The sequence below is a fragment of the Cladophialophora bantiana genome, assembly GCF_000835475.1.
Source record: "Cladophialophora bantiana CBS 173.52 unplaced genomic scaffold supercont1.5, whole genome shotgun sequence".
In the NCBI taxonomy this organism is placed as follows: domain Eukaryota; kingdom Fungi; phylum Ascomycota; class Eurotiomycetes; order Chaetothyriales; family Herpotrichiellaceae; genus Cladophialophora; species Cladophialophora bantiana.
In genome coordinates this window covers 981,973-1,009,937 of record NW_015971579.1, presented here as the reverse complement: position 1 = coordinate 1,009,937, position 27,965 = coordinate 981,973, and the positions used below count along the sequence as shown (strand labels likewise).

The 27,965-nt window shown below is 52.0% G+C and overlaps 9 protein-coding genes across 9 annotated transcripts; 5 read left to right on the top strand and 4 right to left on the bottom strand.

Annotated features, from left to right (window-relative positions):
• Positions 1 to 53: 53 nt before the first annotated feature.
• Positions 54 to 1,904, bottom strand: Z519_03958 (uncharacterized protein; the record flags this gene model as incomplete). The annotated part of the gene is made up of 1 exon (XM_016761705.1): positions 54 to 1,904. The coding sequence occupies one exon, from the start codon at positions 1,902 to 1,904 to the stop codon at positions 54 to 56; it is 1,851 nt and encodes a 616-aa protein (XP_016622043.1).
• A 2,962-nt stretch (positions 1,905 to 4,866) lies between these two features.
• Z519_03957 (uncharacterized protein) lies at positions 4,867 to 7,128 on the top strand (the record flags this gene model as incomplete). The annotated part of the gene is made up of 1 exon (XM_016761704.1): positions 4,867 to 7,128. One exon carries the CDS (start codon positions 4,867 to 4,869, stop codon positions 7,126 to 7,128), a length of 2,262 nt encoding a protein of 753 aa, XP_016622042.1.
• A 1,248-nt stretch (positions 7,129 to 8,376) lies between these two features.
• Z519_03956 (uncharacterized protein) lies at positions 8,377 to 10,185 on the bottom strand (the record flags this gene model as incomplete). The annotated part of the gene is made up of 1 exon (XM_016761703.1): positions 8,377 to 10,185. One exon carries the CDS (start codon positions 10,183 to 10,185, stop codon positions 8,377 to 8,379), a length of 1,809 nt encoding a protein of 602 aa, XP_016622041.1.
• Positions 10,186 to 11,279: 1,094 nt separating this feature from the next.
• Z519_03955 (uncharacterized protein) lies at positions 11,280 to 14,072 on the top strand (the record flags this gene model as incomplete). Its single annotated transcript, XM_016761702.1, has 1 exon — positions 11,280 to 14,072. One exon carries the CDS (start codon positions 11,280 to 11,282, stop codon positions 14,070 to 14,072), a length of 2,793 nt encoding a protein of 930 aa, XP_016622040.1.
• Positions 14,073 to 14,448: 376 nt separating this feature from the next.
• Positions 14,449 to 14,998, bottom strand: Z519_03954 (60S ribosomal protein L35; the record flags this gene model as incomplete). The annotated part of the gene is made up of 3 exons (XM_016761701.1): positions 14,449 to 14,683; positions 14,794 to 14,939; positions 14,996 to 14,998. The coding sequence occupies 3 exons, from the start codon at positions 14,996 to 14,998 to the stop codon at positions 14,449 to 14,451; spliced, it is 384 nt and encodes a 127-aa protein (XP_016622039.1).
• Positions 14,999 to 15,376: 378 nt separating this feature from the next.
• Z519_03953 (uncharacterized protein) lies at positions 15,377 to 16,173 on the top strand (the record flags this gene model as incomplete). The annotated part of the gene is made up of 3 exons (XM_016761700.1): positions 15,377 to 15,436; positions 15,492 to 15,605; positions 15,670 to 16,173. The coding sequence occupies 3 exons, from the start codon at positions 15,377 to 15,379 to the stop codon at positions 16,171 to 16,173; spliced, it is 678 nt and encodes a 225-aa protein (XP_016622038.1).
• Positions 16,174 to 20,162: 3,989 nt separating this feature from the next.
• Z519_03952 (uncharacterized protein) lies at positions 20,163 to 21,314 on the bottom strand (the record flags this gene model as incomplete). The annotated part of the gene is made up of 1 exon (XM_016761699.1): positions 20,163 to 21,314. The coding sequence occupies one exon, from the start codon at positions 21,312 to 21,314 to the stop codon at positions 20,163 to 20,165; it is 1,152 nt and encodes a 383-aa protein (XP_016622037.1).
• An 831-nt stretch (positions 21,315 to 22,145) lies between these two features.
• On the top strand, positions 22,146 to 23,955 carry Z519_03951 (uncharacterized protein; the record flags this gene model as incomplete). The annotated part of the gene is made up of 3 exons (XM_016761698.1): positions 22,146 to 22,355; positions 22,404 to 23,435; positions 23,518 to 23,955. The coding sequence occupies 3 exons, from the start codon at positions 22,146 to 22,148 to the stop codon at positions 23,953 to 23,955; spliced, it is 1,680 nt and encodes a 559-aa protein (XP_016622036.1).
• A 629-nt stretch (positions 23,956 to 24,584) lies between these two features.
• Positions 24,585 to 26,924, top strand: Z519_03950 (uncharacterized protein; the record flags this gene model as incomplete). Its single annotated transcript, XM_016761697.1, has 1 exon — positions 24,585 to 26,924. The coding sequence occupies one exon, from the start codon at positions 24,585 to 24,587 to the stop codon at positions 26,922 to 26,924; it is 2,340 nt and encodes a 779-aa protein (XP_016622035.1).
• Between the last annotated feature and the right edge of the window lie 1,041 nt (positions 26,925 to 27,965).

Genomic DNA, 27,965 nt, shown 5'->3' with positions numbered 1-27,965 from the left:
ATCCTGCACAAGGTAGTAGGTAGTCAAACAGGTGCTAACCTGGTTGCCGATGCCTAAACCTTTTTCCTCTTTCGATCTGGACCTAAGCGAGTATTGGGCACATCACGTGCCGGGCTCGGGCTGACGAAACTGACGTGTTTCTCCTCTCTCTCTTCACCATGTCGCCGGATTGCCGAAGCTCGCCGGGTATGTGTCGGAGGTCGGACTGCTTGTGCACAGCTTGGCTGAAAGTCAGGGGCACGCAGAACGCTTCGAGCATCATCATCGTCACCTTGGACTTCAAACTCGACTTCGCCCTCATCGTGCTCGTCAGAAACGGAGCTGCTGCTTGGGGAGTGTGGTTCAAATTCTTCATCGTCATCGACCAGGCTCGGAGCTTGATTTGATTCACTGGTGGGAGATGGGTCAGAAGGTTGAAGGTCAGACGGAGAGGTGCCGTTCATGGGTAGAGTCATTCCACGCGGCCGGTGTTGAGTCGGCTTGTCGTTGGCACCGTCATACTGCGACAACCCTCCTCGCAAATTGTTGGTGGACCTCAGCATATTTGAATGCAGCAGGGGAGATGACAATGGAGACTTGGTAGGTTTTGGCGGTTGTTTAGTGCCTGCAACTTGTGGGTGCCGGCCCTGAGCAGTGTTTTGCATGGGAACATCCACATCCATTTCGTCGTCCTCCGAATCAGAATCTGGCAGTTCAACTTTGGTTTTCGCATCCGAGACCATTTCTTGAAGATCAAGTCCAAGACCCCTAGCTTGGACAAGCTCAGACAGATTGGGTGTCAAGGCCGATCCCCTAAAATCAGGTGACACCTGTGTTGGCTTGGGGCTTCCCGTTTTATCAGTTGCCGGAGTCGTTTGGGACATGATCCGAGGTGGCTTCGGTTGCAGAAGTTTGGCTGAACGGATCAGGGGGTGCACGTTGCCGGCGGCGGGGGTCACAGCAGGTTCAACACCGATCATTGCTCCGGTTTCGTCGACCTCAACCGGTTCTCCGCAAGCATCTGCCGCAGCGTCGTGACTTGCAAAACTCCGGCCGTGGCCGATTCGGCAATGATTGATGAAACCTTGAGCACTCCCAAAATCAAACCGGCCACAGTCTGGACAAACGAGCTTCACGGTAGCCCCGTCGGATTTCCTCTTGATGATCATTGGACCTGTTGCTTTCTCCTTTGGCTGTCCATATCCGGCAGGCAGAGATTTCAGTTTGCCACTACGTTGCGCCCGAGATTGGCTTGATGTTTGGGGCCCTTCAGCGAATTGACCTCTGGTTTGAGATCTGAATTTCATGGGAGATTTGCCAACAGGTGTAGTAGCCACAAGCTCTGGTTCGCCGCCGTCAAAGCGCGGGTCGGGCAAAAGCCATTTCGCATAATGACGGGAATAAGGCCCTTCTGTGACACCCCAAGGCGCGGGTAACTGAGGTAGCGGAGAGGGGAATGAACTGCGTAGAGCTGGACCTGTGCCACCGCTGACACCAAAGGAAAGTTGCTGTGTCCCGGGGAAAGGAATCTCCTTGCATCGACGGAGTTGTTCCAACGAGGCCTGACATTTGGCTATTTCTTGGTCGATAAGTCGGAGTTCCTTGTGCTTCAAGAGAATTTCGAGACTGATCTGTGTTTGAATGACATTCCGAATAGATTGTAACCGCGCAGCGTCCACATCCTTCAACGTAGATCCCACCTGGCTCGTGTCTGAGTCTTCCATTTTCACCTCCGGTGGCGTTGGCAGGAATGATGGGGATTCATTTGTAGCTGAGGTGGCCGTATTGGGCGGGTCAGAGGGCAGGGCGCGCGTGGGACTGGGAAGTACGTTGGCACAGGGTTGCTTGTCAACAATTTTCGCCCGTTTCCTCTCTGACTGGCCCAGAGTGTCTGTTGATTGCTTTCGTTTGTGAGTCGCTGGCATGGCAGGCGCAGCAAGAGGGCCAGATCCAGGAGAGTCTTGGTTTGAGACAAAAGATCTCATCTCTGGAGAATGGATCTTATCACAGCCTGTCCACGATAGAAGGCGCAACATATTGGGTCGCTCGGCAGAGCGATACGATGCGACCTTGGCGTCGACCCAGTGCTCATCTGGACCATTTAGTCACCGAAAATTAGAAATTCCGCCACCAGCCATCAGTTTCTATCACTCAATCCTGCCGGAATCAAAAGAACGCGACAGTTTTTTCCACCACGAAACAGAACACAGTGGTGCCTTCCCTTTGCGCAAAGCAATCTCAAGTGTTTGAAGAATATTTCCCTTTGTCTTGATACCGGCGGGTGTATACGTAGGACAGGTGAGTCCAAACCAGCGTTGTTTGTCAATCGCAAGGATAAAAGGGCGGTCGTGAATTACAAAAGGCCTAAAGGTGGTGTACAGCGTGCGCACAGCGCCAGTCGATCGGAAGGAGCGAAAATTAGGGCGACAATGACAACAAGCAGGCGTCAATGTCTGGTGGTGAGTGTCGTTATGGGCCGGCGCAGAGGACAGACTGGTGACCGGTTCCAGTAAAGTGGTGGGAATGAATGACGCAGAAGACGGGACTCAGCGAGACCCAAGACGGCCGAAGATCGGAGAAAATGGCAGTGTGAAAGTCGAGCAGAAATACAGGATCGAAGAGAGAAGATATTAAGATCAAAAGGCAGGAAGACACAGTAAAAGAAGAGTGGTTCAAGAATCGAGGCAGCGAGAAGTGGTACGAGTCCGAGTTGTGCAAGGACACAGGCAAGCGTCAAGGTCGCAGGTCGCGAAGGGGAAAGAGGCGATAATGGAAGGCAGGAGCAAACGAGGGAAAGAAGGGGGAAAGGGCGAGGGAGGGAAAAGGCGAGAGGAGCGAGAGAGGAAGGGAATCAGGGAGCTCGCGGGCTCGGGCTCGGATCTCTCAGGCAAGGCAAACAACATCCTGCCACCACCACTCCGTGTCCACATTGCACCAGAAGAGAAGCGGGGGCACCTGGCACCGGGGGGAAGCTGGTGACTGATGTGCTCAACCAAAAGTGGTGCGAGTTTGAGGTTGACGGGGACCCACACTGCTCACACTCTATTTTCTTCTACCTGCTTAATTCCGCCAGTGAAATTGTATTCTCAGCCAGCCAAGATTGCACTAGTCATGCCGCTAATCTGGTTTTGTGCATTAGAGCATGCAAGGGAGCCATAGCGGGCCTCCAACGGAACGCCCTGCCGGACATCCCTAAAGCCATCAGCGGGTCTCTAGTCACCTGATTGTATTGACGATAAGTCATCATCACTGATAGCGGTCACGTGCAGGTATATGAAGATCTTCTCCTCACATTGTAACTTGACTTCCTTTTCTACTCGGCGCTGAAGGCCTTTGGCTGCCTGCCGCGCTTGTCTCTATAATGTCTCAACAACAAATGTTCTTGTGCTGCATGCCCTGCCTGACGACGTAAGCTCCGTACTTAGCGGTCTCATACTTAGGTCCGGAACTCCCCTTCACCTGTGACATCGCGATACGTGAAAATACAGTCCACATTCCATGGCCGGATCTAGATTCCCTCCGGACAGAAGACAAAGTCCAAGTGCAGCAGCATCAGCGGGTCATTTGTTGAGATGGTCTTCTTCTTGAGCTTCAACTCTCTGACTAATATGGTCAATCAACTCAGCTCCCACGCTTTCTGAGGATCGAAGCAGAGGATCATTGGGCGGCCATTACCTGGTGCAATGCCCTGTCATGCAATATTGCTGCTATAAACGCTATATCTAGGCACTCAATCACCGTCCGCTAGTTTGAGACCTGAACCTGTCAACACCCAGCTGCTGGCCCGACTTTGGACTCGTTCGCTAAAAGGAAAGGAAGCAAATAGCAGTTGAGAAGGACCGTTCGACATTTCAAGAAACCTCCGATCGAGCATTTGGGCTAATTCTTCAGACATATCAACACCCAGCTCGTGCTGACTCTATGGTCGGCTAAGCAGATGGCAATTGGGGCATGTCTTTATGGCACGGATAGCCTGGCATCATTGGGCATGCAAGCATCTCTAAAAATATCATCCATGTTGCTCCAGGTGAGTGATCGTCCCAAATTGTTCGCCTTTGCCACCCCGAGCTCTTGCTTCAGGAAGCCGGCTACTACCTCCTGCTACTGCTCGACTTTTCCTGGTCTTACCAAGCTCCCTTCGGAAGAAACATCCTTGGAACAATGATGTTCCAGCAGGAAGAGCGTTATTTCCACCACAGACAATTCCCCGGCAGACAATTGATGGTGCCAGCAACTGGATGGTTGTCTGGTTTTGCCACTAGCTGCTCTTCGGTTAATATGGCACAGCCACGCAGCCACATGTTCAGCCAGTCATACAAGACCTCTGAAACGACCACGAACGTCCCTGCATCGGATCTTCCTGCCTCCTCCCATCTAGACCTCCAGAAAGCCACCACTCGCACCCCGAAGAATCTTCCATCGCTTGGACTAGCTTGGGTCTGTCCCAGAGTCCCCTTGGGCATATCTGCGGCCGCCAACCAACCTATGTCCGAGGATCTGGATCCAGAACGCAAACGATCGGAGTCGACTGGTTTTCCCTGCTTGCTTCCCTGCTGGCGTGGCCCTTAGTTCGAGCACATCGTCCTCATCGGCCGCAGGACACGAAGACCCTAACGACGATGAGTCTCAGGCGATAGACATCCGAGGTGGCCAAACTGCAGCGATTGTCAGATATGTATGGGATCCGTGTGCGTCTTGGAGATGATCATCTTCTCTCTCTTCTCGTAGAGGTAGGGATTACATTTTCTCAATCTCCCGTGAATACGCTCTCTTTCCTTTGCAAAAGCCTGTCCCAATGCCTTCCATGTTGCAAGCAACGATTTGATTTTACCACACGGATGTTTCACTAATACCCTCAAACGGCGCCCGGCAATTGCTGTTGGTAATATGAAGGCTTTTCCAGTTTCGCTGCTTGCGCCAACCTTCTTCGCTCTCGTGGCCGCCCAACAAACATTCGACCCTTTAAGCATCATTGTTTCTGAGGCCTATTCTGTCTTTACAGAAGTCAATTCACTTCTGTCCTCTGCCGCTTCGGCCGTTTCAGCGGCAGCCGAGTCTGCAACGGCAAGCTCCTCGACGGTTGGGGATTCGTCGACCTCCAGTGCACAATATACTGGAACATCATATGCCTCAACGTCAAGCGATGATTCAATTTTTTTGATTCCGCCTTCGATTTCATTTGCACCGTCGACCTCGTCTTTGATCTCTTCAACCTCATCGCCCTCTTTGGCCTTGCCGTCTTCACCATCTGCTGCCTTTGGCATCACATCCTCTAGCGCGTCACTTACCAGCTCCTTGACTTCTTCACGAAGGTCACCTTCTACCACATCCTCTCTGACACTGCCATCCCCGGTAGGAGGAACATCGTCAGGACTTGGAGCTGTTGCGGGGAGTTCAACAACCGCACCCTCCTTAACAAAATCCAGTCATGACTCCGATCTCCCCATTATCCTAGGCTGTGTCCTGGGAGCTCTCGCACTCGGGTTCTTGGTATTAGCCTTGGTCATTTGCTCCAAACGTCGCCGACTCAGCTCTTCCCCTCGCCATTCTGCTCTCTCCCCAGGCGACGATGAAGTCGAGAGCTGGAGAGTGAACCGGCCATCAAGTACAGGCGCAAGTCAAGGCTCGCTATATCGTGACCTGGTACCTACCGGAGCTGCACCTCTCATGTCCGAACATTCAGCCTTTCGCAGTCCTCAAGAATACGAGAATCCATTTGTCCCTGTGCCTCCGCCACCGAGACGGACAGCTCCCAATTCTCGACCTGGTTTGACTGACGGCATGGTCCCTGGGGATGACCCGTTTGTGAAAGAGATTGGTAAACCCTCCCGATCTTACAGCGTTTCGTCAACCGATAGCATGCATCACACGGGCGGAATTGCAGCAGGGATTGCAGCGGCAGCAGCTGGAACTGACCTTATGCATCACTATGATGAACATCAAGACGAGAACCCGCCAGTAGTCAATGCACCGCCAGCGAACATCCGAACTGTCCGAGCACAAATCAACCGGAAACCCGTGCCCGTCAACTGCACCGACAATAGCCAACCGTGGCCCTACTCTCCCGTCTCTCCTATTGACGACGTCGCCGAGACGGCGGCTCTGACAAAAATCCCTACGAGAAGCAGTGGCGAGAGTGGGCGACGCTCCAGCCGTGACTCCGCGAGAGCCAACGCAGTATTCGACCAAGAGGATGCTCGTCACAGCGACGGGGTTTTAGGGCACGATGATCACGGGCTTGAAGCGGCCAGAGCAGGACTCGATGCAGGACTCGTTGGGGTTGCAGCTCTAGGATGCCGTGACACCCAAGACCGCCACAGCTCGCGAAGTCGAAGCAACAGCAGCAACCGTCGCAGTCGAACGCCACAGGCCATGCCCAGCGAGAGATTCGACTCCGGCCGGATGACGACCAGGGACTACAGTCCACCCTACAGAGATGCCGTCCCACAACACCCATATGACGCCGGACCTAGCGGAGAACAGGACCTGTATGGAGTTCCTTCGACACCACTTCCCCCTCCTCGCTCTCGGCGCAACAGCGCTCTTGGGCCTGCTCTCCCTGCTGCGGCTGTATTCACGTACGCAAACCGGCCTACCGTTCCATCTCCGCTGTCAAGCGAAATCCGTCGCGATCCGAGCTATTCGCCTTCGCAAAGCCGGCCGCGGGGTCTGAGCAGGGGTGCCGCCGCACTGTTCTCGTTCTCTTACGATCCTCGAGACGACGACTTCGGCGCCTATCCCCCCTTCCCCATGACGTCCAGCGCCAATAGTCACTGCAGGAGAGGCAGAGACGAGATGGTCTCCACGGAGCAGCAGAGAACCAGCAACGGCCCCACCGTGCCCGACAAAGCAATGGCTAGCGACAAAGGCTATCCTCCTCACCTCGACCTGCCGCTCGGCAAGGGAAGCGACGAGTCCTACAACCTCGCAGCCACCACAGGTCCGTTGGGACCGCAGCCCCAGCTTCAGAGCCAGCTTGCATCCTTGCTCCCCGGGTCCGGGGAGGAAAAGAACGCGATTGAAAGCCCTAGCCATGACTCAGCATGGCGCAGGCGCAGACAGCAGCAGGGAGTACACGAGCAATTGCGATTCAGGGGTGAGCATGGGGATGGGCGGTGGGAGGAGAGCGTGGAGATTACGCGCGAGTGATATAGCGGGCCCGTTGGGCGCAAGGCTAGCGGTGGACGAACGGTACACGTACGGCCAAGCGCTCTGATACGACGCTGACTTGGACTGGTTTGTTTGATTCGACCTCGAAAGATGGTGGATGATGGATGATGACTCTCTACGAGCGCACAAGTTCCTCTACAATACCCAAGCTCCCTCGTCTGTCTTTGTTGTCCAAGCATTAGGCGACCACCCCACAGCACTTGTTCTGGTATTACGTGCGGTGCGTGATTATACTAGAACGACGTTTGGTGTTTGTTAATGTACATGTCACGCATTCGGCGTTGTGCGTTACTGTCTAATGTTTACCATTCCACGGATATCCTTTTCATACCCATCGTTACGTATCTATGTATGTACAGGACACACACACATACATGTGACATATACATACATACACCTATACATACACACCTAAACCCGGGAACCGACACCACATGATGTCCATTATCATAATCCCTGTTGATGTCTGTTCAAGATTGATGATCCCATCCAGCCAGGGACTCGAGGCTCGAAGGAATTCCGCAAAGTATGTATGTAAAAGACCTCTGTCGAACGAGGCCCGCGGATTGAGCCTGTTCTTTGCACGACTCTCAGAGTCTATCTATCTCTGGGGGGAGGAAAGAAGGCACAGAAACTGGCTTGAATCAATCAAAGTGGAGGTACTCAAATATTTTATATTGGAATAGCAGCGTTTCGAGCGCCTGGAAGTCTTCTCCGTAGACCTCATGAAGAATGCTGCTCTGTACAAAGCCCGTTCTCTGCTCCTCTTGTCCTGATGCTATGTATTTTGGCAGGTAATATTCCGATATTGGGGCGACGCCGGATCAAGGGTCATCCCTCTGCTTAGCAGGCCGTCTGCTGAAGTCGAGACGCCCATGTAAATGCAAATGCAAATCATAAGTGTATCCTGGGTCCCAATGTTGGGGTATCTGATGCCCTTCTTTGCCAGCTGTCTCTGTTCTCGTCAAAGAGCCAGCCTGTCCCACGGTTTGCTGCGTCGTAGCGCAATGGTATCATTCCTGACAGAAAGAAATATAATCCGGTTCCGTTTTCCCATAGCAACTCCGTGATAGACAATGCAAGCACGTCCCCCCCCTTGCCCTTGCCACATGCTGCCATGCCCTGAGAAGGCATCATGCAAATCAATTGCCCATAAGTGATTCCTGAAGCCTTTGCAGTATGACCACGGCATATCAGGATATTTATCTACTCCATGTTCCACATAATCTAGTTCAACAATTTGATCATATCCGACGGTATCCTCCCGGTCGGGGATACCGTTTCGCCATTTCGCCACTCTTCACGCGTCGACGTCGATGGAGGTGTCTCCGGCGCCGGACTCACCTCCACGCTCGAGTATTCTGATCTGCGTATCTCGATGAATGTCTCGTTGGCATCGCGACGCGGCGACAATGGTTCAGGCAGGGGCTTCTTATATCCCGCGTTGTTGACCGCAACTGGTTTTGTGACCTTTCCGGATATAACTCCTTTGTTTCCAGGATTCGTAGATGCTCTGATCTTGGTAACTCTGGGCTTCCTGTTCAGAGAAGTCTTGGATTTCGCAGGCTTGTCTTTATTTTCCTTTCCACGAAGAAGTTCGGCTATGGATCTTCCAGTGCTGGCTGCATTTTTCACCGCGACCTGCTGGCTTCGCTCAGTAACTTTGAGTGTGATTCGGATTGGCGAAGTTGTCGTAGATTTGGGTCCCTTTGTTGTTTGCGCAGGCGCATCTCCATTCTGACTTCGTGGGGGAGTCATGGCATGGAAATCTGGCGATGGTTGAGCCGCAGCCCCATTCTTCTTGAGGCTGGGTGGTATGACGACCTCAATCTCACCCTGACTCGACTTGACCCTATCAAGATCGGCTTCTGTATAATTCTCGGCCGCGTCAGAACCGGAATCATCCCACTCTTTCAAGCGTGCCAATCGCGCCACTTCGTCACTGTCGCCTTTAACAATGAGATCCCAACAGTTTTCGAGATCTTTCCCGGGAGGCACGGGATCCAGATTGATCCATACCGTGGTACCCTCCCGCCTATCTCTCACAATTTGGCACATCTCACGAGCAATGCGTCGCACAGCTGGAATCTTCATGCTAGTGCCAACCACAATGACCGCATCAGGTCTCGTTCGGAAATCTGCCGTGGTTACTGCGCCAATTGCCTCATCATCCGGGTTGTGTTCATTATAGAGGACAATTCTAGGGCGCAATCTACCAATGCCATGACTTCGCTTCCCAGCATGCGCTGTTCTCAACGCATCTGCTGCGACACATTGAGGGCAAAGTGGAGGGGCGGCTCCGTCAAAAAGATTGGCGTCAAAATCGGAAACGTGTCTACATTTCTGACACATCATCTTCTCCAGCCCACCGTGCAGCTGGATCGTCTTCGGCCACGGCGCTTTGTGGTTGAGAGGCACTTGAGTAGCGAGAGGTGGCAACGAGGTTTCTAGACCGTCGACATTTTGAGTATACAGTCGCAATAATCGGCCCTCAACGGCGAGCCTGGCCAGAAAACGGTGGAAGAGGGTGGGTTTGGCATCCTCAGACATCTTTGAGAGCTTGCGGACCATGTCGTGGAAACTGGAGGTCGAATGGTCATCCTTGTAGACAGAAGCATCAAACAGCATTTTGCCGGAGCTCTTCAGCTTGTGTTCCCCACGTAGACTCTTGAAAAGTCCGTTGGAAGACCTGAAATCCGGGATACCGGCCGAGACAGAGATGCCCGCCCCTGCAATGACCACGATCTTTCTCCTGTGTCGCAAGGCCTTGAGAAGAGTGTCTAGAGCTTCTGAGCGGTCGTACTCGGACTGCGCAGTGTCTGAAGTGAGATCCAAGTACTGGGTTGTGCGGATCTTTGGCTCAATCTTCCGGCGCTTTCGCGCACGAGGCATTTCGTCGCCAGCGTGCTGGGAGGGAGGAGGGGTGAGAACCTGAAAGCCAGGAGGCAGTATTGGCGAACTTGGAGGAGAACTGAGAGGAGAACTAGGTGGGGAGCTCAAAGGGGACGAGAGATCTGAAATATCATCAACGTCCATGGCGGGTTGAGGTTGTGTTGTTTTGGCGAGGGTAAAGGGTAAACGAGCAATTTTATCGCATGACTTCGGCAAGGAGCGACTCTTCTCACAGGGCCGCCCGTGCAGTGACTAGTTTCTGTATACAGAAGACAACAAGGTCGTTATTCTGGACTTGAGAGAGAGCGGAGAGTCGACAGGGCCTCGAGTGAAGGGTAAATGAATAAGGATGAGCTGAGAGGTGCAGTTTGGGAGGTAGTTGGAGGATGAGGCTGGCGGGAGGAGTCGAGACTGAACCGGGAAATGGACAGCAGATAGCGAACAGCGGGAAAAGCAGGGGAGGAGCAGGGGCCTCGTAGCCAGCGTCAGCGGCTGTTTTGGCTATTTGCACCTGGATCTGGCAGATGCCCGACGCCGGGACGTGGTGTGGTTTGGCGGTTTGGCGGATGGTGGCCCAAACTCTGTTGACCGTCTTGCTTGCAGCTGCACAACAACACAATGGGGCGGAATGGGGGCATGGAGCATGGAGCATGGAGCGTGGAATGCTTATTGCCCGGGGCCACTAGGCTGGTGGCCTGCGCAGCCCTCATCCTCGAGCCCTGCTGCCGGCGAGGCGATTGGCCAGGGGCGCTTCTTAGGGGCCGTTGTGTGCCTGACACTCACCGACGTGCTGTGGCTGCCAAGGTGCCTACCAGTCAACAACGTGAACCTTACTTGGGAACGTCATTCTCGCTACTCGGTACTGTTACCGCAGCTACCGCCTAGACAGGGCCCCTCCCCCCCCGGAGGCTCCCCTGTGGCTTGTGGCTAGTGAGCTCTTTTCTCGTCCTAGCCGCTGGCCCCCCGTTTCAGCCTTTCGCAAAAAAAGACCCTTGACTTCAATTGCCCAAGACACACTCCCTTTCCAACTGAGCGTTTCCTGAAGATCCTACTTCACATCTAGCTGCGTCGGGTTCAATTAAAACATCACTATGGCCTAACACTTTGAGCTGGATCCAACTCTCCCTCTCTTCTTCCGATCCACAACCCACCCAAGGCGCCATGATTTCTTTGGGCAAACTATAACTTTGCCGATGAGGGTCTGATGCTATGCCAATATCTCAAGGTTGTCCAACCAAATGGATCCAGACCAGCCAGACGATTTTGCATCCGACTCTTTCTTCGACCAAAACTCGCTGCAGCAGCAAATTCAACAAATCGATGCGACCACCGATCTGAATGCTGTCTCAAATGTTGCCCTTCCCACAAACCCTGCAGTCGTCGACAAACTCTCCCGCCGTTGGTATTGTGGCTGTCTGGAGCGTATAGCATGGTCGAGACATGGCCACCTTGCCAGCATATCCGATGATGGATCCACTGTCTATCTGGAATGTCTTCGTTATAACTATGAATCAAAGTCGTGGGGTCTCCATGAAAGACACTCCTTGACCACCCTCTTCGAAGATGCCGCCAGTTTGGCTTGGAGCCCAAACGGAGGTGAACTTGCCGTGGTCGATGTCAAGGGAAGGATATGGGTATATCACAACTCTCCGCTCGCTATCAACCGCCTGATCCTTGCTCGTCAAGGCGCTCTGGATGAGGGCGACGAGTATTCCCAGCCGGTTGGCATGACGTGGTTAAACCAGGATCGGCAAGAAAGACCAAGAAATGTTGTTATCAACGCCTTCAAGGGTGACGACCGATGGCAGCATACCAATGCAAGAGCCAAACCGCTCGGCCCGTATTGGCATCGTGCTGTTGCCATCGTCCACCGCAATGGCCTCTTCACGCTTTGCTTCCAGAGGGGCGACGGGCAGTACTCCAAGGTCACCAAGCAATTGTCGCAACCAGACGATATGCTTTACAGTCACGCCAGCTTTGCCCCCACCGTCCAAGGAAAGATGCTGATCACCTTGCACTCGTTCAAAAAGGTCATCTCAGTTTACTTCCTCTCGATAGATTGGAATGAAGTGAAGCAGGCTGTCGAGGGTTTGCCAGTCCTGACTGTCGAATCAATTTCCAGCCATGTTTCGTCACAGCCCTCTGGGTCTCCTACTCTTCCTGATTCATACGACCCAGATTCGTGGTTACTTAGCCATCTAGAAGTTGTGCGCACTTCTGATGTTGAAAAGGTGGTCCAGATGCCTCCCACAATTCTCGCCATCTGTACCGGTGTCAATAGAACTGTCAACATTCCAGACGCGGGCTTCTTGGTATCGAGCATGATCAAGAGGTGGGCGGTCAATCCCGTCCAACAAAAGTTGCACCCGCTATTTGATGCCCTACCGTCCATAGGTCCCGGGATGACAGCATCAAAGTCGACCTACACTCTTCAGAGGCTACCAGATAAAGAGGAACAGGTTATCACGACGATTCACCATGTGGACGGTGTCCAGTCGATCGTCGTCACAACGCAAGAAAACCGCACCGATTTCTTAAGCTCAGAGGACCTATCGCCAATGTCCTATGCCTCGTTGGTACAGGAGACCACATCCATGTCTCAATCTGGATTTGCATTTCCTTACGTTGAGTTTACTCTCACGCCGGCCTTCTCTCCTAACGCTTGTGTCAGGGCAGATCTGGCGCCGGACGGGAAAACGCAACTTGTCTCCATGGAATACCAGTTAGGACAACCTCAATCACTGCAGCCGCTAGATCCAAACATCGACGTGGCCATTGCATCTTTGAACCTGACCTTCGCGCGAGCATGCTGGTCCAACGCCACCATTGACGACATCCTTATGTGTGTTTCACAGTCAGTTCCGACCGAACTCATCCCCACGGTGATTTCGACCGTGTATCGCACGCTCTTTCGCGATAGCGACTTTGTCCACGAAAGGACTGAAGGCTCGGAACTCGAAAAGGTTATCCATAAGACCGTAATGGGAAGAGTCCTGTCTTACCATGCGAGTCTGGCGGCGAACTGTCCTCAACTGCCTTCGATTGCCTCCACCGATAGGAGAAATGGCTGTTGGTCACTGAGCGCACAGTGGGCTTGGTTGGTCAACAACATCCGACAGACTGCAACCTTACTTTTCATGGCTATGAGAGATGTGCAGAATATTCAGCTCGTCATGAGCCAAGACTTGACAGATCTGCTCTGCTCGAATCTCCGGTGGGGTTTATCGCTTTTGAGATTTATCATTAGCACCATTTTGGAGGTAGGAGACCGGGAGACGAACCCGGAAATGTTTGATGAGAAAGATCCTGGCAGAGCGGGTGACTCACTGGGCGATGGCAGCCAGGGTCTCGTCAGCTTACTTCTGAACTGTCATACTTCGCGCATATTTTTGATCGCTTTTGTCAGAGCCGTCAGGGCGTACGCGAAGAACACAGAACCGAAATCAAATCACCATTTGCAAGTCCTACAATGTATCCAACAACAAACATCCGGGAAAGGTCTGTCGTTCCAAGCCATGGAGGCACTTCTCGAATACAGATGGTCTGCGGTGGGCGACGTGGACAGAGACATGGCCGCCACAGCTGTCCGCCAGCTCGAAATGATGGCCACGGGAATTGTGCACGAGTCGTACCAAGGGACGGTCAAGGTGCTGCTCAACACGCTGTTCAACAGCGCTCAAGGACTCCGTGCAAAGATGTTGATCGATCGAGTCAAGCTGTTCATCGATCATGTCGATTTGGAATATATCTTCTTGAATCACGATATCCTGGGTCGACGGAGCACCGATGGAGACTCCGGTAAGAAAGAGGTCATCTATGATGTGCATCGAAAGAGACCGATTTCAAAGGGTGTGGCGGAACCTAACGGGTCAGGGCAATTGATGGTCAGGAAATGCTTGAGATGCGGGAGTTACAGTGAGGATGTCAACGTGCCGCCCCGGGAGTGGCCTAGGCAAGTTGCTATGCTACTCATGAGATGTGTCTGCGATGGGAGTTGGGTGCTTAAGCCTTGGGATGAGGTTCACAAGTAGATCACAATACTCTGCAGGGCGGATTTGAGGCAGAGCTGCAGAGCGCGACGTGCTCGGTTTGGAACACCAATGACACCCGTATCGAAATGCTTTGTAACCGTCTTCAATAAAATACTGAGTTCGTCTTTTTCTCATTGTCTTTTCGGCGACACATGACACAGGGCTTAAACCCGCCAGCCATTTCGTTGTGTCTTTCGACACCCACAGAGTGCTCTAGACGAAGCGCATAAACCGGAGCTGGGAACGCTCCTCTTCGTCGCATACCCGTTCGAACCACAAACCACCGTCACCCTTGTTCCGAGTGACGTCTCTCACCCAATGATCATTTCACCCGAAGCCTTCGGACCATCCTCACCTCCCACTCGCTACTGGCACCTTACTCGGCCTTGACAGCGTATTTCCGCGCGGGGAAGTGCGTCTGTTTCTTCTTTTGCTTTTCCGTGACCCTGCTGGCGTCCTTTTTCGACAGTCGGCGACGGATCGCGCGGGTCAACTTGGGTCGCAGATCGAGGGGCAGGTACTTCTTCTTCGCATAGAACAGACGGAGTTGATGGCGTTGGTTTGCGTTGATCACGGTCAGGACGCGGGCAATGGATTTGCGGAGGTCGTGTCTGTATAACCCATATGATTAGTACTTCAAGTCCTCAATGGCGTTCTGACGACTTTTTGGGGATCGAGAGGAAGGGGTGGTTTTTAAATTCCCTGTCGATCTGCTGCATACATTCTTGTCAATTTTGATGAGGCACCGCCAGCGATCTTCTGCACGCGCAATTGTCCCAGCTCGGTCTTGAGCTCGTCGAGTTGCTTCTTCAGGTCGTCCTTGGACTTGCCCCAGAGCTGGCCGGGTTTGACTTTGGCGTTGGTCGACTGCGTTATGTCTTGTCAGCAAACTATGGAGCCAAAGACGCGGAAGGGGGGCACACCATCTTGGCTTCCTAGTAAACTTGTCGATGTCGAGGTTCGTGAGGAGCGTTTGCAGATTTGATGTCGTTGTCGGTCGCGGACTCTGGAAAATTGTTGTGCGCAAGGCCCGATGAATGCCAAGATTTGTTTTATCACGTGATTGTTGCGGCAAGTTCCGCTAATGCCACTTGCGCGAGTTGGCCCTGGTCAGGCAAGGTCAGGAGGACGTGGAGGGAACTTCGAATATCGAGTGCCTGCAAGGACCAGATCACCTTATAATTCACGCCGAAAGTTGCTCTTGATGGACAACTTGGGAACGATGAGCTCAGTGATGTATCCACGGTTATAGTTGATAGCAGACCAAAGGTTGTTCCCCATCCCTTGCGAAACTGACTCCTGCAATGGCAACCACTACTGGATGGGCGCAACTACGTCAACAGATCAGGACGCTAGAAAGCCAGGTATGTTGAATATATTACCCCAGGGATTTGCCATATGACTGAATGACTTTGCAAGACTGAAGCTCTGTTCCATACTTATTCACAATATGCCTCCACTCCCAATCTGCCCCCTAAACCGTCAGACGATGAACAAAGGAACGAAGCAGAAATACAGGAGTTGCTCGAAAAGGTGGGAGACACTGCTCGATCACTCCGGTTTCTCAACTTTCATTCTAATAGTTCGGGATATACAGCGTGAAGGATTGGTCTCCCAACTCGCCCGCCTACTCGACTCCGAAAGCGCGTTGAGCACATCCAGCCTCAAGCAGAATAACCTCTCCCGCCACCGCGAAGTCCTCAGCGAACACCGTCAGGAACTCCGCCGCTTGAAAGGCTCCATTTCGGAAGCTCGAGACCGTCAACATCTTCTCGCGAATGTGCGATCCGACATTGACGCCTTTCGGTCGTCCAACCCAGCCGAGGCCGAAGCTGAGTACATGCTCCAAGAACGGACTCGACTGGACCAAAGTCATAATGTTATTGACGGGGTGTTATCTCAAGCGTATGCCATCAACGAGAATTTTGGCATCCAGAGAGAGACTCTGGCGAGCATCAATCGACGTATTACCAGTGCCGCGGCCCAGATTCCCGGTGTGAATGGGTTGATTCAGAGGATCGGGTCAAAGAGGCGAAGAGACGGAATCATTCTGGGGAGCTTCATCGCATTTTGTTTCCTGATGCTGCTTTATTTCAGCTAGGAGCACACAATGGTGATAGCACCACTTGAAGACAGCTATCGAGGGTTGTGCATTCGAGGGAACCAACCTCATCAGGTTTTCGAGGATGCCATCACTAATGTCCACCGTTCAAATCGGTGGTTCAGCTTCTCAAGGCGCCCAGCTCAGCGATATTCCTGCTGTCTACGTTCACCACATATAGACATTGGAGCCAGCATTTTCAGAATGAGTCAACATTTTAGCGCACCGTCGAAGATCTACCAGTCAGTGACTGGAGGTTTCCCGTCAGCTTGAATCAATGTGTGGTTGGACAGGCGTCGGGGCTTGAAAGCAGCTGAGGAATTGTCCTTACATGCATACCAGGTCCAAGCAGGACTATCCTCCGAGACGGTGTCAATGCATTTGGGAAGGCAGATATGGGAAGAAGAAATTAAAAGTCATCCGGTTATTCGCATTCTGAAGCGGGCTTGCAGGAGAATACAAATGGGCAAGAGATTGCAACATCAGGCATGAAACTGAATAGCCGCATCTGACTTGATCACTCTATCGAAGGGAAGGGGTCGCCTTCGGCGTGGTCTGCAAGATGTGCTTGTAACAATATTGTCACGAAGCTGGTCGGTGAGCAAAGCTAGCAACATGTTTTACAGAGCTTTATTGAGAAGATCAACAGGCGCCCGGGAGATGGATTGCGGGATCTGGGTTTGGTGCACGACACACGCGGCCATTCAATGCAACAATGTAAATCTATTGCTTGTCTCTGTGCATTGCGAATTCTAATTCCCCTGTCCCGCGTCATACTGCTTGTATAATCGACGCTTCCCAGCAAAATCCATTTCCGGGACACACAAGCGGAGATAGTAGAAGATGGTCTTTACACGATGAAGTCGCTGCAAATGAATGAGCAGTCCAAGAGAGACCTGAAGGCGAGTCGCCATTGCCATTGCCATTGCCATTGCCACGGACATCCTTTTCTCTGGGTTGTGTTCCTCCCCTAGATTGGGGGTGTCCGTCTTTTTCTCACCTCACCCTGACATGGTTCAGCCTTGGCCTTTATGGAGCCTCGCCAAACATTCGCTAGGTATTACTACTTCCTCCTGCGGATGGGACGGCGTCATACTATTACCGTACCTAGGAGGACGTGCGGATTAGTATTTTGCCCAAACGACCTTGTTCGGATAACACGGCCCGTCACCCAGCAGGCGGGATTCCCTGGAAGCCCCAAAACGGCGCCACTCGTACCACATCAAGGCGTTTGGCGTTTGGGCTCGTTCGTTCAGTCTCTACGAGGAGTACTATTGTGTACCCGCGTGTTTGGGGTACCACACCCTACCAAGTACGTACGTAGTATATTCGTACCAACCCTCCATCTGACATTCATATTTCCTTCGCACGGCTTTTCGGCTCGCAATTCTCGCTCCCCTGCGTTCGCTTGTTCCGGCCACTTCCCGCACGAATGACATATACTGCATTTATACGAGGTCGATGGATCCTAGATCCCACCATCTCCAGTTCCGCACTGTAAGCGTTCCAAGGTACGGAAGTATGAATGGATGTAGGTACAATGCTATCGGGCACTTTTCCCCCCTCCGCTCGAGGTATGTGCCTCGATGCTTAACGGACACGTGCGCTGTTGCGCACTTCCCATCGTATGGGTTCGTACTTGAGACCGCTGGCGCACTCTCGCTCAGCGCCTCCCACATGGGAAAGGTCCGGGATCGCTTGAGAGAAACCATCGGAAAAAGGAAAGAAAGATATCAGCTCTCGTGAGATAATACTATGCTTAGCACTTTAGGGAGGTCCGGCCTCCTAGAAAGGAAGATATCGGCAGACGTCAGAGCCCAGAAGAGCTGCTAAATAGGAGGGGAGCGGCTTGGAGGGGAGGGTAAACATTCCGGCTGAACTGGGAACCAAAGACTGCGCATGAATGAGAGATTCTCACAGGGACTCGAGAGGACGGCAAAGCATGGAAAAAGACAAGACTGATGAACAATGAAAAAAATATTCCTGTCAAGCTTTTTTTTCCGGATGATGTATCGGTGTACATTATAGTAAGAACAGAGACCTACATCCGCTCATTCCCCATCGGGGAGAGAGACGCTGGGACCATTCAAGACCCTTTTCTTCGACCAATGTAACATGTTGGCAGTGGCATTTGGCACGCACACGCAACAGACACACAGACCACCATTAGCTTGCTAGGCTTGTCCATCTTGTCTTGTCCTGTCCCGCCATGGAGGGGGGAGAGGAGGCAAAAATCCCGCTCCCGGTTTACCGCCTTTGCCTGTGTCCTCGACTACTTCGTCTTCTTCTAGAGGACTGACTAGTTCCTCTCGGCTCGCTGCAATGCACAAACCTTAACGTCCCTGGAGCTCGATGGAGGCCTTTAAGGTCGTCCGGAGGCATACATGCAAATATGCAGGTTAGAAAACGTGTACGGGCTACGTAATAGTTCCGGTGTCAAAAAGGAGAGGTAGGTGGAATAATAATATAGGCTTGGTTCACATGGTGTCTGCTGTATGCCGGCTGCTAGGAACAAGGGCAGCACAGACAAGGCGAGGAGGCGAAAAGTCGAAAAATCCGGAACCAGGTTGGGAGGGAGTGGTAGGTCCATTCACTAATGAACGAAGGTCCAAGGCTCCTTCGTCCTCATCCTCATCCACGTCTCCTTCTTGTATCTTTCTCTTTTTTTTTTCTCCCACCCCCTCTCTCCGTCAATGGACCCTGTACAAGTGGAGTAATTAGGCGATTGGCCAGAGGGTTTCATCATACATTCCCTTGCCTTTAGAATCCCAGTCCCCTTCCCAATCTATTCATATTACTACTTAGCTTTTTGTTTTCCCATGCGGCCCTGCATACATCATCCGTCCTTTCCCTATTTTCAATACTAGAACCTTTTTGTGTCCCGCCATACATACCTTCTCTCGACGTCGGGCGACCCGTTGACAACACCCTGGATTTATATCCCTCTTGTTCCGGGTCCGCCGTTGTTGAAATACTCCGTACGTAATTGCACAGACTTCAACATTGCCTGGGCTGGGCTGGGCTGGGCTGGATCCACTCTCAACGTCATAACAAAGGCAATACGAAAAAAAAAAAGACAGAAGAAAACGGTTGTCGGCGTGGCTGCAAACGTCCCTGCCAAAACCCACCCTTGAAAGTCTGCAATTGGATTTGGGCGCCGTCTCTGGAGAACAATGAGCATAGAGATCCTTATGAGTCTGTGAGACAGAGTCGGCGCAGAAGCCCACGTCGCCGGCGCAAGCAAACTATCGCCCGTGCGCATATAAGGATATGGAATATCAATCTCTCCAGTTCTTCTCAGCAGAAGAGTCCGTACCGGAACTGGCATCAGATCGCGAACCGGATTTCCAGACCCCAACCGACAACAGGGTGCAAGACCATCTCTTGCGAACATATTCTAGAGACACGCGGCCATAGGTACTGTCAGCGCTCACCGGATTCATCTCAATTGCCACACCCGGGGGTCGACCCTTCTGCCACTCTTCCAATTTTCTCAATCTCGGACCGAAAAGAGCGCCCTAGACATCTTCAGCCATCTCGCCCATCTCTTTCTGCAGACCTCCAATTCCAGACGCGGACCTCGGACGATATGTGCATATACTACACCTACCACTTCAGTTGCTGTCCCGGCACAGCCCGGCCAGCACCGTACTATGTCCACTCGATGTGCGACAAAGCATCAAGTCCTAAGAAATCTCCTTTAGGGACTGGCAGCGTGAAAGTGATGGATCTGAAGAAGTGTAAAGTTCAACATGAGATCCTGGACGGGGCAGAGGCGGACCAGCCATGTCCGAAGTGTGGGTCAGTTGCCCCCTTGTGTCCCTTTTGACGGTACATGCCAGAGTGCGTATCCTCATGGGGTGACGGATTGCTAATTCTCTGCCGTGAAAATTTAGGACAAGGCCAGAAAATTGTGAGCAATAACGCGTGTGTTTCGTGGGATGGGGCGCCGCATTGGGATGCTTTGGGAATCGCCATGGGTATTGATATCATGTTGTGATAGCCGTGGGCATGGCGTTGTGCTTCTTGGTGGTTACCGTCGACTTGTTGATCTCCGCCGTTGGCGCTCTTGGTTTTGGAGTAACGGACTTTGTTATACTTCGGGAGGATGTCTGTCCTAGATTTTGTTCCTCTTGAAGTAGTCGCCGAACTGCCGCATTCAGACCTTCAACCTCTCCTTCCCATGCATGACCGCTCCCTGCCCATCGAATTTTGCAGCTTGAGTCTACCAGATATACATATCCAACTTGAGAGTTGAGGAGACCCATCGCGTCGCGCACTTCGTCATTAAGCCCGCGGCGAATATCGCGGGGCAATTTGATCATGAAGTACTTGCTCCAACGTTCTTCTGGTATCGTCTTTCTCAGACGCCCACTAAACATTCTCACGAGCAAGGCCCGTATCCAGTCACCTTGAAGGTTGATATCCACTCTCTGCAGCTGACCTTTGCTTTCTTCAATCATTTTGTTTAGTTCCGGGTTATTTTTGACGCTGACGAAGGTGTCGACCTGTTCTTCCGCCCAATGGCCCGACTGCATAGCGATAACAGAGATCTTGCCCATCAGAAGGGGAGTCGTGTCACGTCCGCCTTGAGGTCCATCACCTTCTTTGGCCAGTGTTTGGCCCCAAATGTTCGGAAAGTAAAGTGCCTTTTCGCGCTTGAATAATCGAGCATTTGAGACAAAACTTTTCCCCTTAAAATGGTCAACCCGTCGCCATTCTTGAAAGTAGGGACGGAAGAAAGTCCGCAGGTAGACCCGCCGCCGCTCGAGGGCCTTCTCGTAGCTTGTGAATTCTTCGTGTCTTTCGCGGAGGGTGCGATTGTCAATGGGACTGTTTTGACCTGGTCGTGGGGGAAGTTCGAGACCGAGCGGGCGGGCTAGGACCGAGGGGGTGAATTTCTCGCCCGTTACTCCTCGTGGGATTGGAATTCTCGAAATAGCAGAGAGGTTTTCAGGGTTTCGGTCCAGACCTACATGGAGGGGGATTGTTGGTTTCTTGATTTCGATTCGGGCTTCCCCCGTCCTAGGTGAATTCGAGCTTGATGTATTGCGCGATGAATTTTGAAGTCGGAAATGACAACGGCTAGGAGGGCGTAGGGTAAGGGAGATGAAGAGACTGAGGACATCCTTGCGGCCCATTATGCGAAAGACTGAAGGTCGGAAGTGACGGCTTCCCCTCTGATCACCCCCCGACCGTTATTCAGGTGTGAGAGTGTGAACCTGTAAGGGCTCCGACTGCAGCTTCAGCTCTCTACAGAAAGATTGCTTGGCATCATGTGACAGCGCGTCAGTATCGTGTTCGGCTATGAATGGGTAGAGCAACAAAGGGACAACGGCTCGTCCCACCTCACCCCGCCTTGATTCACTGGGAGGTCCGTTATTGAGACTCAAGCTGCGAAGTCATGTTCCTGTCACCACCTGCACTGCCTGCGGCAATGTATATAGAAATAACCCACATCCACAACAGACAAATCCATGTCACCGTCGACATATGCCAGAGATGTTGTCCTCAGAGAAGAAAGAAAAAGATCAATTCTTCAAGGATTTGTATCACCTAGACACTCTCGACGATGCGGATGGCGAAACGGAAATTGATTTGCCAAAACAGTCCCTCAAAAGGCCTCCCCCCATACCCAATACCAAGGCACCTAGGACCGAACCAACCAAAAATAGGGGCGATATGGATGGAAACCAACGGAAGAGGAAGTTGTCACAAACAATCCCTCGGCCTGAGCAGAGTCTGACACTGCAATCTTCTCGCCCTAAGGCATCCTCTCCCGTGCTGGACCCATGCAGAAATATGAAGACTCGGCGGAAAAGAAATATAACAGACCTCTCGAATCTAGAGGAACGAATGAAAGGGTGGGGGCTCCCCAGGTTGAAGCCCTTACCAAAGCGGATCAAGATAGGGCGCATCCCCCCTGACGAACAGATATTCAAAGGACTTGTATTCTGTATGGTAAATGTCCAATGGCCGCCCTTCAGCTGGCTAATGCATCGTCAGTTTTTGTCCCTAATAATGATGACGATTCCGGTGCCCGCATCCGTATCCACCAGTCTATCCAGTATGGCGCTCAGTGGGCACATAAGTTCTGTGAAGAAGTCACACATATCATCGTCACTCAGGACGACCTCGATGTGACAGTAGTAGCCAAATCTTTCCCTTCGAAACAGATTCCGGTTTGTGGCCACTTCATTTCACGATTGCAACGCTGACAATTGCCGTAGAAGGGTCCGGTTCTTTTGCGCCAAAAGTGGCTTTTTGAATGCTGGAAATCTGGATTTCTTGTAGAAACGCATTGGCGCCGCTTTCAAGTATTAGGCTCAGATGCAATCAGAGAGCCAGGTCGTAGCATTGCTGCCCCTGGCATCGACAGAAGAGCAAACATTCAGGGTTCAAGGGCAGACAAATCGCTTCCGATTGCCAATGAACCAGACAGTAACGTTCAGCTTCGCCGCGAATGTGGGACCGGCCCCAAGACATTGAAGCCAAAACCGGAAGGAAATATTGATGAAGATCCACTCGATATTGCGATAAAGGATGTCCAAAATGGCGCCGGTCAGCATCTTGATTCTGATGACTCTGGGAGTGATGATGGAGCTGAATCCCAACTCGTCCTGAACAAGGAACACAGCAATGGAAGAGTACCCGAGAAGGCCGCCGGATTTTTGTGCATGGAAAGCCATGATGGAAAAACCCAAAGCGAGAATCCGAATGCCGAAACCATGCAGAAGCTGCAAGAGATGGCAAAATCCTATGACCGAACAGGTGATCGATGGCGACCAAGAGCTTTTCGGCAAGCAATAGGAAAACTTCGGAAGCAAAGCGAGTTGATTCGAACCAGTCATCAAGCTCGTGCGGTCGGTATTGGCGAGAGCATTGCGTTGCAGATCGAAGAAATTGTCTCTACTGGAAAATATAGACGATTCGAGTACGCGCATAATGATCCCAGGAATCAGATTGTCAAGCTCTTCATGGGGGTGTATGGCGCTGGCGAGACAACCGCCCAGAAGTGGATAGCGCAAGGTTATCGATGTCTAGCAGAAGTCTATGAGAAAGCCGACCTGAACGCAAATCAACGGGTGGGCATCGAGCACTATGATGACTTCCAGCAGAGGATCCCTCGCAGCGAGGTCGAACAGCACGCTGCGATAGTAGAGAAAGCTCTCAAAGCTGCAGATCCAAATCTTCAGTTGATCATCGGAGGTTCTTATAGACGAGGCAGCAAAGATTCGGGGGACATTGACTGCATCATCTTCGTGAGTTCTCTTCTTCCTGGGAAACCGGTTACTGTTTTCGGAGGAATTTGTAAATAGAGGAGCAGACTAACGTATTCGGCAGATGCCCGAGGCCGGGATCAGCCATATCCGTAGCCTGATGCTGGATGGTGTTATCCCTGGATTGATGGTTCAAGGGTTCTTGAAAGTGGCACTTGCTAGCGGCCATTTTTCGAATGACGACTCGTCGAAGTGGCATGGAGCATCTGCCTTGCCAGGTTCTAATGTTTGGCGCCGGATCGACTTCCTCTTTGTACCATGGGCGGAGCTAGGAGCTGCATTGATCTATTTCACGGGGAACGACCTCTTTAATCGGAGCATAAGGTTCCTGGCAGGGAAGAAGCAGATGAGGCTGAACCAGCACGGATTATTCAAGGACGTCATGAGGGGACGTGGACGACAACGAATTAACGATGGGACGTTGCTCGAAGGGCACGACGAGAAGCGGATTTTTGAGATTCTTGGAGTTCCGTACCGGCTGCCCGAGGAAAGGAACGTGTGAAGGGGGCGACTTCAAAGACAAAGTAATTATGCATAGCATTTTTGTATCAAACACGATTGCCTTTGCCAACATTGGACGTGGAGTGCTCGAAGTGCGGTGGTTAAAAGAGTGGAAAGGGATATATCGTGGCGAGGGTGGCTTCGGGAACTCGGCACCTTGGCGCATGCCGGAGCTTGGCACGGGAGCAGCCGCCTGCCAATAGGGGACCAGACTAAATGGCTCACCGCCCTAACTTTCACAACACCGCCTTAGGGACCACAAAATTCTGCCAACATTTTCACTTCACTTCCGCAGCCTGGCACCCAGCAAGCCACCTGGTAAACATTGTGGAAACAGCCTCCTCACTGTCGTCGTTGGCATTTTACTCAAAGGCGCTCTACTGATCCCAGTTCGCGTCTTCAGGGAAGCCGTGGGCTGGGGTTCGGCATCGTCAAATACCTCGCCATCCCTTCAACATCTCTGCGCGACATCACTATCTAATATCCACTGCTCAACCAACCGCGTCGTCTGTTTTCTGCCCGCCGGCGGAGACACCCATCCATCGCCCAATCTCGTGAGTCGATTCTGGTACCGCACGACAGCGGAGCGCACTGACTATTCTTGGGCAAGGATCGGCAGAATCTGTGACCATGGGACGACGACCCAACCCGCTGATGGCGGAGTTCTTTGAACGCGGTGCCAAGATCGGTGATTCCTCGAACCGTTATGAACAGACCTGCAAACGATGCGGAGAGCACTTTTCGCGAGGCCGCACTGAGTCCATGGTCACTCATCTGACCAAAAAGTGCACGGCTGTGTCTCATGCCGAGCGGACCAAAATCATCCTGCGCCTTCACGATCTGGCCCTCCCAGATGTCCATCCTTACATCGACCCTAACTACAGCCCTCAGACGGCTGAGAATGATCCAACACTGGCGAAGCAAGACGAGCGCAGCAATGCTGCTGTTACATTGCCATTTGGTCAGGATGAACAGAACTTTGACGGCTTGAATGTCCTCGCCGAGGCTTCTCGTCGTGTTGGTAGCAATGCGCGAGGCAACACTAGTTCCACTTCTATAGATCGAGATGGTCACCCTACCCAGATTGCTCGACCACATGAAGACGCACCACTTGATCCTCGGCTTGAGGCAGGTGCCTTTTCTCGTTCTCTCGTCCATGATGATGGTATAGATGATCGTGACAATGGTTTGTCTACCTTTCAAACCGTCTATATATCTTTCGGAAGGCCAAACACTAATCTACTTTTCTCAGCCTTCTCCGCTAGCACGACTGCAAGCCTTCCACCACTCTACCATTACATGAGCAATATACCTCCAGCTCCTCAAGGCGCTTTGACTGGTCTTCCTCTTGTTAGCACCCATCCACAAGATCTCCCCACAATTGCAGCTACAGCACATGCGACCATTGGCAATGGCTCTATTATGGACACCGATTTGGATATGTCAGATGATGTCCCTTCTACACTTCTCGGAGAACTTCATGAGAATGGCTTTCCGCAGGGTCGACAACCATATCCGTGGCAGGCAATGCTTGGGACACAGCCAATGGAACAGCTGGCCATTCCCACTCAGCCTATCCCCGCACTAGATCTGCCAACCCTTCCTCCAAGAGCAATAGACGGCTTACCCTCACAAAACGGTGAATCCGTGAGCCAACATTTGAGACCAATTGCTATGAACCCGATCCGACAACCAGATGCGCTCTCTGAGGACGCAGAACCGCTCTCACAAGCCCCAAAGCCTAAGGTTCGTGGCAGGTTTGCACCTGAACGCCGTAAGGAAGTCCGGGAAATTCGAAAAGTTGGTGCTTGCATGCGATGCCGCATGCTCAAGAAGACGTGCTCCCAAGAGACACCATGTCAGACCTGCGCTGCTGTTGAAAGTCCTCGCCTGTGGAAGCATTCCTGTGTGCGTACCAGACTCAGCGAGGTCTTTCCACTCTACTTCCATGGGCTGCATGGAGTTCTGGCCTATCACGAAGTCAACATGTTGAAGACCCGAGTGCGTTTTACATCCTTTCCCGGGAGGATTGAATGCTCCCACTTCGCAGACCAGAAGATTGTAATGAAGGGCCTTCAACCGGACCCGGACGCCCTGCCAGAGACATCAACCAGACATCCATACCCTATTGAGGTAGAAGATATGGTCGTTATGGATCTCGACACGGACAATCTGCTCCCAAAGGTCGAGCGATATCTTCAGGCCATTTCCTCAAAAATCGTGGATCAGGAACCATCTCTTGTCATGCGGGCAAGTCTCCAGATTGCGCAGACTATCCAACAACGCCAGCAAAGCAGCGTGTCCACTGAGAAGCAGGATAATCTCGTCTCAGACGTCATCGAACTGTGGGTAGCAACGTCAATACTCATCGACCATAAGTTGAAAGCTTCATTTGCAACAGACACTGGTCTTAGCGATGGACGAGCTTTGATCAGCGAGACGACCAATGAGTTTTTCCATCATCTCTTGAGCCTACAGCTTCGAGCGGCGGTCGAGAAACGCGCCAGCATCGTGTGCAGAAGTGTCATGAACCACTTCGAACAGCGTGTCTTGTCCCGTCGCGGGAGCAACAATTTCGAAACATTCTTGATTGCATTCGTCTTGCTCAATTGTGTGGAGCGCATGTGCTGGCTGTATCGATTCTGGGATTTTCGCAGCCAAGAGGTTAAGTGGCCACTTGATCAAAAACCAGCACACTATGCAGAGAAGGGCAAGACTTTTGCGCAGATGATCCTCATGATGATCAATATGCGACAAATGGAGCCCAAGATTAAGGTCGACCCACATTCGGGCTCAATTGCTACTTGCATCAGTTCTGATACTGCTCTTGCTGAATGGCTTGCAGCCACAGGATTCACCAGGGACCTGGCAGCACATTTTGCACTTGGATTGTTCGACGCGGATGACAGCAGATCCCTGGATGGAGTATTTTCCGCGCGTTTGCTCCAGGCTCCAGGTCTGCCGACTTGACAGAAATCGAAGGACTACTTGTACCAATCGAGGCACTGAGTCTCATGAACAGGCGTTGGTTGCGGGATTGGACCAATTGTATCAACATCAGAGCAATCGGCGGTGTGGGTTGGCATTAATGAAACATGGAATTTTGTGACCTTGTCGCACATGGGAGAAAAGATGCTACGGATCCCCAACGAATGTGGTCCCAGTCACAGATGGAATTTGTCATGATGATGTGAAAAGAGCTGAGATGTCCCGTTTGTCCATAACTGAAAAGAAAAGGCCTTTGAAAGGAGGGAAAAAGGAAAAAGGAGAAAAAAACAAAAAAAATAACCTGTACAGAGTCAGATAAAGAGACTCCCACCCGAGTGGCTGAAGCCCAGCACGGCGACGTTGTTGAGAAATGACAAGCTGCACGGGCTGACAGGCGCAAATCAAGTTGGAATTGAGGAATCGAAGATTAATTCACTCATAAGAATCGAGCAGGACTAAAGGAGGCAGGCTGCGCTTTCCCCGGCAGCTCTTGTTGTACGAGGTGCTGCCCATACTGTCCTTGCAACTAGATTCTTCTTCTTGACTCTGTTCCCATCACTTGATTCACCAATTTCTCGGTGTCAAGTCAGTGTCAGCCACTGAAACACTCTTCAATAATGATAAGTTTAACTGCACACATGAAACAGACCGCAAGAATCGGAGTCCGGACCCGGTATCGCGGAACACTCCTCCGTTATTCCTCCAGATTTTGTCCTCCTTGACCTGCGACGTGCAAGTAATCCTTGTTTCCACTCGGTGCCACGAACCCGAAAGCTGGGAACCCTCAACCCTTGGGCCAACCGGCTATGAGGTCTAAAGATTAAACATTGTTGATGGACCTTGGACCGAAGCCATGGTGTGAAGCACAAAAGAAAAGAGACGAGGTTGTAAAGTGATACAGAGGCAAATGTTCAAGGTGTTGAAACAGGGAACAATGAGGTTGATGATGGAGGATACCACTTGCCGACAACACGTTGGACAACAGACGGCCACACAGCTTTTTTTGGGGGGGGGGGGGGGGGG